We start from the raw sequence: 8,741 nt of genomic DNA on the forward strand, positions 1-8,741 counted from the left end.
GGGCGGCCCCACTTATCGGTGGCTGTGCCCTGTAATGGAGTCCCTGCCTGACCAATGTTCCCAGTATGTATGCTGCCAAATAAATCAAGGTGAAAGTCCCAAGCAAAACAAAACAGATAATAAAGAAAGGTCCCGACGCGTTTCCCCTAATTTGTTAGTAGGTTCATCAGTAGACCAAGTAGGGAAGCACAGTGGCGTATATGATGTGTGGCCTAACGATAGTAAGGACCTGCGGCGTGTTAACTTACCGGCCGGAGGTTTAAATAGCCTGTCTCATTAGTCGGCGTTTCGAATGTCTCGCTGCGCAGGCGCCGGGGGTGACGTGTATAGGTACATACACGCCCCCGTTGTATGTGATAGCATGTGCCTGTTACGTCCTGAGGGCAGTGCAGGCGGCACGGCGCTCAGTGTGAGTGTGCGTACCGCACACTGGCCCGTGATGTCCTATGGGTAGTGCTGTCAAAATGCCAATAAAGACCAGAATGCAGGCACAGAGGGGAACAGATGAGATGGTCAGTGCGCCTGCGTCGGGTAGGGTAACCGGCATATGTCTATGGAATACAGGAGGAAATAGGAGCTTTTATAATGCATAATAAATATGCCCCAAGTATCGTTTTTATGGTAATATGATACTTAAAATAAACAATATAAAAATATATATTTGGACGGCACTCCTCTATTGCTTTTTCCGGTGCTCAGCGGTAATTGCATTAACAATATAATAGGAATGACCACGGCACTCGTTTTACAATTGAATTAATAATGCACTTTATTATCCATCCAGGAAGTAATAATTAATAATTACTGGCCAACGTTTCGGTCTTATCACAAGACCATGTTCACGGCCTGAGGCAAAATAAGAGATATGGTACATATCAGGATACATACATAGGTAGACAAAGGAAAAGGAAATTCCTAGATATTAATAATATATGTCAAGGTACATAAATATCTGATCTACTTTATGTACCTTGACATATATTATTAATATCTAGGAATTTCCTTTTCCTTTGTCTACCTATGTATGTATCCTCATATGTACCATATCTCTTATTTTGCCTCAGGCCGTGAACATGGTCTTGTGATAAGACTGAAACGTTGGACAGTTTTTATTAATTATTACTTCCTGGATGGATAATAAAGAAGCATTATTAATTCAATTGTAAAACGAGTGCCATGGTCATTCCTATTATATACTTAAAATAAACAAACTGCTAATGCACTTAAACAGTACAGTATTACAGACATATATAGCCATGAACAGCACCAGACCTACACGGTCAAACAATGTGCCAGCGCTAATGAGAAAACATAGTATTAAGACCCCTCGTAATACTACATAGGGTGTATATATAACATAAACATATCCATTGTTAGTTATATCACCAATGAAGTAAAGCCTGTAGGGGGGGGTCCTATAAATGTGTTTTATGCCAATGGACAGGGTAATGTATAGAAGCACAATGGCGTATATGATGTGTGGCCTAACGATAGTAAGAACCTGCGGCGTGTTACCACATAGCCACATAGCCGTTAATTGTGGGGAATTCAAAATGGGTAAAAAGAGGGAAGAAGACTCCTCAAAGGAGATTATGTTTGAGGAGCTCTACCTAGGTATAGGACATGTTATATTTTTTTTTGCGGGGCTATGGAGCGGACATACGGATGCGGATAGCACACAGTATGCTGTCCGTATTTTTTGTGGACCCATTGAAATGAATGAAATGAACAAGAGGTTGTTTTTATTGCATGTAAACAAAGGGCCATAAAAGTTTTTGCATAAAACTTGCTTAGCTTAGTTATATATTGCTGCCCATCAGATTTTCAGTGCGATATATATTTTTTTCATAACTCGGACAACCCCTTTAAGTCCCTGTGGGTTCACTGTTTTTAATCTGAACAGCCACTCTGTTTCTTTTTGTAAAATAACCTTCTCTAAGTTTCCTCCTCTCGGGGATGGACAAACTTTTTCAATTGCACAGAAATTAATAGACTTGGGCCCCTTTCACACGGGCGAGAATTCCGTGCGGGTGCAATGCGTGAGGTGAATGCATTGCACCTGCACTGAATCCGGACCCATTCACTTCAATGGGGCTGTCCAGATGAGCAGTGATTTTCACGCATCACTTGTGCGTTGCGTGAAAATCATAGCATGTTCTATATTCAGCGTTTTTTAACGCAAAGCAGGTCCAATAGAAATGAATGGTCTGCGTGAAAATTGCAAGCATCCGCAAGCAAGTGTGGATGCGGTGCGATTTTCACGCATGGTTGCTAGGAGATGATGTAAGTAAATTGATAAAAGTCAATTTACTGTATTATTTTGCCTTATAACATGGTTATAAGGGAAAATAATAGTATTCTTAATACAGAATGCTTACTAAAATGTGGCTTTAGGGGATAAAAAATAAATAACTCACCCCATCCTGTTGTTCGCGCAGCCGGCATCATCTTCTTTCTTCTTCTTTCAGGACCTGCCAAAGGACCTTTGATGACGTAATCGCGCTCACCACGTGGTGAGCGCGGTGAAGTCAGCACAGGTCCTGCTGAATAAAGATAGACGATTTCTATCTTCATTTAGCAGGACCTGCTCTGACATCACCGCGCTCACCACGTGGTGAGCGCGATTTCGTCATCAAAGGTCCTTTGGCAGGTCCTGAAAAAAGAAGAAAGAAGATGATGCCGGCTGTGCAAACAACAGAAGGAGGTGAGTTAATTTTATTTATTTTTTCACTTTAACCCCTAAATCCACTTTTTAGTAAGCATTCTGTATTAAGAATGCTATTATTTTCCCGTATAACCATGTTATAAGGGAAAATAATAAAATATACAGAACACCTAACCCAAACCCGAACTTCAGTGAAGAAGTCCAGGTTCGAGTCTGGGTACCACAGTCAATTGACTGCAATTGCGTACCTACTCGCCAGATTTTCCCTGATCGCAGACGCACCGCACCCGGACCTAATCCGGACACGCTCGTTTGCAAGTGGCCTTAGGGTTAGCTCCATGTTTATCATGAACGTGTCTCGTTTATGTTTAATGTCACCAAGATGGTCTCCTATCCTTCTACGTAACTCTCTTATGGTTTTGCCCACGTATTGAAGTGGGCAAGAGCAGGTGCATAGATAAACCACTTCTGTGGTTTTGCAATTGGCAAAATCACAGATTTTATAATCTTTATGTGTAGTAACACTCAAAAAAGTATTGGTGTTGTGGATGTAAGGACACGCTTTGCATCCACTACACCTAAACATACCACATATTTTTATTTTTAAGAGATCTTCCCCTCCTATAAGTGATCGCCGGGTAATCTAGGATGATGTCCTTGATGCGTAGCGAGACATCCGAGACGCCGACTAATGAGACAGGCTATTTAAACCTCCGGCGGGTAAGTTAACACGCCGCAGGTCCTTACTATCGTTAGGCCACACATCATATACGCCATTGTGCTTCTATACATTACCCTGTCCATTGGCATTAAACACCTTTATAGGACCCCACCCTACAGTCTTTACTTCATTGGCGATATAACTAACAATGCATATGTTTATGTTCTATATACCCCCTTTGTAGTATTACGAGGGGTCTTAATACTTTATGTTTTCTCATTAGCGCTGGCGCACTGTTTGACCATGTAGGTCTGGTACTGTACTCCATGTGTGTTCCACCATACCTTCATGGCTATACATGTCTGTAATACTGTACTGTATAAGTGCATCAGCAGTATGTTTATTTTAAGTATCATGTGACCATAAAAACGATACTTGGGGCATATTTATTATGCATCATAAAAGCTCCTATTTCCTCCTGTATTCCAGAGACATATGCCGGCTACCCTACCCGACGCAGGCGCACTGAGCAATTTATCGGTTCCCCTCTGCGCCTGCGTTCTGACCTTTATAGGCATTTTTCCAGCACTACCCGTAGAACGTCACGGGCACGCGCTCACACTAAGCAGCGCGACACCTGCACTGCCCTCATAGCGAGCGCCGCACCACCTCTTCTACGCTATCACATACAACGGCGGCGTGTATGTACCTATACACGTCACCCCCGGCGCCTGCGCAGCAAGACATCTGAGACGCCGACTAATGAGACAGGCTATTTAAACACCAGCGGTTAAGTTAACACGCCGCAGGTCTTTACCATCGTTAGGCCACACATCATATACGCCATTGTGCTTCCCTACTTGGTCTCCTGATGAACCTACTAACAAATTAGGGGAAACGCGTCGGGACCTTTCTTTATTATCTATTTTGTTTTGTTTTGCTTGGGACTTTCACCTTGATTTGTTTGGCAGCATACGTACTGGGAACATTGGTCAGGCAGGGACTCTGTTATAGGGCACAGCCACCGATAAGTGGGGCCGCCCCTTTTCGGGGCAATTACTCCGCTTTTAGGCAGGGACAGGATAGTGATTGAGGGACAGATTCACATATATCTAAAAGCAGATACAGTATATTTTGTCTCCAGCCTCTGTGACCCAGCCGGTATCCCTAACACCAGTCCACACCACGCCAGTAAAGACTCACCAAAGCAATGAATCCCATGACACAGGGCCATGATAATCAAGCTTTGACTGAAGCAAAGGACCTGGTGTCTGCCATCTTTCCTGCTATTCAAATCTTCAGGACCGTGAGTAACCACAAATGTGGTAATATCTATCTTGATGGTCATTTTGTTCGACTAATTGTGTGAAATCAGCCCAAACATTTATCACGCTTCCTTTATTATTTTTCTTTTTGTGGGAATAGATATAGAAGTTTTAATGATTATCAATAAATGCAATGTTTTAGATAGGGTATATTAATAGATTCAGTGACTTTATTATCCTCATATCTGCCAGAAGAACAATTCAGCTCAATTTATTCTTGTCCCCATCATTATACAGATTATAATATTTTATCACCTCCATCATATTACTGCACCTGTTTGGTCAAATGGTATGGTGGAGCACTCATTGCTTCCAGACTGCCATGGACACAGGAAAACACTTCCCCCACGAGTGACCCCGGGCTGAGACGTGTTCGCTTTTGGAGCACCTACAACAATGCTTAACCTGAGGATAAAAGAAACGCTTTACCAAAAGTTACATTTCTAGGGTGGAAGATAAAAATCAGGTTGCTACAGTAGACATAGAATAATAATGTATGGGATTTAAATGCAGCTGAGCAGCAATAATGGAATATGGCCATCAGCCAATAGTAGCATTGTTTCCATGAAAACAAGATGACTCTTTTTCTTGGCAAATATGACCCTTTTAAAATATGAGGAATGAGTCAGGGGAAATCTCAAGAAACCCATAAAAATACTAGGAGAACATACAACTTCTGGCTCTGATTAGATTCAAACTCGGACCACTAATATCACAAGACAATAGTGATCGCCATGGGCATCAAAGATAAGAGTCTATAGCAAGACGTATATCAGACATCATAGGGGCTTTTCCTATTATCAACATTCATTCCCTGGCCACAAAATAGGCTAAACAATTATCATCACTGGAGTCTTTAGTGATCACTAGAATGGAGGTCCTGAATCACTATTCCTCCTCACTGTATGACTCCTTAGCCTTAAATGGAGTGGTCAGCAGGAAGGAGGAATGGGAAACATTGGACTCTCATGACCCTCATTTAGTGATTGGTGGTAGTCCCAGCGACTATACATTTATCACATATCCACAGGATGAATGTAAATGGTGAGAAAATCTTGTTAACACTCTACATAATGCAATATAGTGTCACACCTAATGCAGGGCCTGGGGAGACAGTGGAAGACACAGAGATAATTTCTTTGACGGTCTTAAAATCTTTGCTTCATACATTGCCCCCTCAAGCCCTGCACTAGCTATAACACAGTATTAGTTTTACTAGGATTGTTCTTTTAACAACCTCTGACAGAAACTTACCATAGCAAACATGTTGAAGAGTAGCTTTTGTCCATATTATGGTTGTTTATTCAACCATTAACAAAGAAAATATTAAGAGGCCAAGAAATATTCCAAATGAAGAGATTGATTTCCTCTGATTTTATACAATCATCTTACAACCAAGGAGGCACCAATTATACAGGAACTTATCAATGCTGATGGAACTACCTTTTGTGCATCAATGAAGCATAAAACAGAAGAAATCCTTCTCCAAGTGTTCTGGTATAACCAAGTCATTTCACAAATCCCTTAAATCCCTTTGAGATTTTAATATTGATAACCTATCCTCAGGATAGGTCATCACTACCAGATTGTCGGGGGTCCGACACCTGGGACCCCCCCAGTGTAATCAGTTGTGTAAGGAGACTGTGGCGCACCACCTAGGCCAGTAAAGTTACATTCATCAGTTACTTGGCCTAGGTGCAGCTGAGTCCCATTCAAGCGAATGTGGCTGAGATGCGATACCAAGTACAGCCGCTATACAGTGCTTAATAAGCTGCGAAAAAGGCTGTGAAGCTCATGGGAATGCTGTGGGCCTCCTTAAACAGCTGATCAGTGGTGGTGCCAAACCCCTGCCAATCAGATATTGATGATCTATTCTTAGGAAAAATGCTTTAATATTGGGATTTGTTTGTCAAGAGAGTAATCAAGAAGCAGGGAACATCAGAAAACACACATCTCAGGCAACAATACAAAAGCACAAAACATAGGTGTCACTCCAGGTTCAGAATCTACAAGTCTACCTACCCCTTGTCTCCAGGCTCATAGACATCAATGGAAAATCCAAAGTAGCTGCCTTTGGGTCCAGAGAAGGTTTTTGGATTCTTGGTCTCCAGGTTCAAAGCATGTGTATACAGGAAGAGCAGAGACAGCAAGTATAACAACATGGCATTACCGAGTCAACAAAATCTGCAAAAAAAATAATGAATATGAAAAATAGTTTTTCTTCTCTATATAGTCCTGGTTTACTTACCAAAATAAAATCTATTCTGAATATCCTCAGATACTAATAATACAATACCCAGGCCACCACTAGAGCAGTCCCAATATCCATCCACACTCAGCTCTGTACCCACCTCCAGCTATCGTCTCTTCAACCCTCAGCTATAAATGTGCCTGCTATAAAATTCACTCATGTTCTACCCGTCTTATCTCTAAGTCAAGCTTTTGTGTTTTCACACTACTTCCTCTGCCAGGAAGATCACACCCCCATGTTCAAAACTTTTAGTCATAGGTGGTAATTTATCACTTAAGGTTGTTATTATGTCTCTGCTTTTAAGGGCTCGTTTACACGACTGTGCCGTTTTTCGCGGCCTGGAAGTTGCAAATCCGCAAAATACGGATGGCACCAATGTTGTTAATCCTTTAGGTATTCCATAGGCCCCTTTCACACGAGCAATTATTCCACGCGGGTGCAATGTGTGATGCGAATGCATTGCGCCCGCACGGAATCCGGACCCATTCGATTCAATGGGTCTGTGTACCTGAGCGTTGGTTTTCACGCATCACTTGTGGGTTGCGTGAAAATCGCAGCTTGTTCTATATTCTGCGATTTTCACGCAACGCTGGCCCCATAGAAGTGAATGGGGCTGCGTGAAAATCGCATCGCACCCACAAGCAAGTGCGGATGTGATGCGTTTTTCACTGATGGTTGCTAAGAGATGTTGTTTGTAAACATTACGTTTTTTATCACACACATGCAAAATGCCTTAAATCGCATTGCACCCGTGCGATAAAAACTGAACGCGATCGAAAACAAAACTGAATGAACTTGCTTGCAAAATCACGCATTTCTCACTGAAATCATTCCGCAACGCATCCGGACATAATCCTCTCACGCTGGTCTGCAAGGGGACATAGGAATTAAAGCAAAATAGAGGTGAAATTTCAAAATTTCACTTTTTTTGCAGATTTTCCATTTTAATATCTTTTTTTCCTGGAACACAGCAAGGGTTAACAACAAAACAAACCTCAATATTTATTACCCTGATTCTGCAGTTTGCATAAACACCCCATATGTGGTCGTATACCGCTGTTGGGGCACACCACAGGGCACAGAAGGCAAGGAGTGCCATATGGTTTTTGAAGGGCACATTTTTCTGAAATGGTCTTTGGGCATCATGTTGCATTTGAAAAGATGCATTGTCAAAACCCCCAAAAAGTGACCACATTTTGTAAAATACACCACATAAGAAAATTGGCACCATTTTGGGGTACATTTGGCTTTCTGGTTGCCTTTTATCTAATTTTTTGGGAAGTGAAGTAAAAAAAAAAAACTGTTTGGTGTCATTTTTCAGTTTTTTTATACCGTTTACTTGATGGGGTATATCATGTGATATTTTTATAGATCTGGTCATTATGGAAGCAACAATCCCAAATTTGTCTATTTTTTTTATTTTTTCACGTTTTAATAAAAAAAAACATTATGTTTTTGTGTTGGCATTTTCTTAGAGCCATATTTTTTTCATGTTTCTGGATATAGTCTCGTGTGAGGGCTTGTTTCTTTTTCGGGATGGAGTGACGTTATTATTGCTACCATTTTGGAGTACATATGACTTTTTGATTGATTGATATTATGTTTTTTGTGAGGTGAGGTGAGAAAAAAAAAATGTTTTGGCATCATTTTTATTTGATAGTTTTTTACACCGTTCACTTGATGGGGTAGCATATTTATTTTTTTTTTTCTAGCTATGGTCTTGTGTGGGGGCTCATTTTTTGCAGGATGAGGTGACATTTTTATTGCTACCATTTTGGGGTACAAACGACTTTTTGATTGATAAACATTATGTTTTTTGGGAGTAGAACTAACTAAAAA

General features: G+C 41.2%; 1 protein-coding gene across 2 annotated transcripts in view; it reads right to left on the minus strand.

Moving 5' to 3' along the window:
• Positions 1-7,071, minus strand: part of ITGA2B (integrin subunit alpha 2b) — a 78,792-nt gene extending 71,721 nt beyond the window's left edge. The window contains exons 1-3 of one of the 2 annotated variants that reach the window (XM_044296448.1): positions 7,003-7,071; positions 6,674-6,835; positions 4,926-5,056 (exon numbers count right to left, since the gene is read on the minus strand). In XM_044296448.1, coding sequence (XP_044152383.1) covers positions 4,926-5,056; positions 6,674-6,813 — 271 coding nt within the window. In that variant the 5' untranslated portion in view covers positions 6,814-6,835; positions 7,003-7,071. Of the gene's footprint in view, positions 1-4,925; positions 5,057-6,673; positions 6,836-6,947; positions 6,971-7,002 lie in introns of those variants that run through there. The other variant, XM_044296447.1, reaches the window with a different exon arrangement.
• Between the last annotated feature and the right edge of the window lie 1,670 nt (positions 7,072-8,741).

The sequence above is a fragment of the Bufo gargarizans genome, chromosome 6 (assembly GCF_014858855.1).
Source record: "Bufo gargarizans isolate SCDJY-AF-19 chromosome 6, ASM1485885v1, whole genome shotgun sequence".
NCBI lineage: Eukaryota > Metazoa > Chordata > Amphibia > Anura > Bufonidae > Bufo > Bufo gargarizans.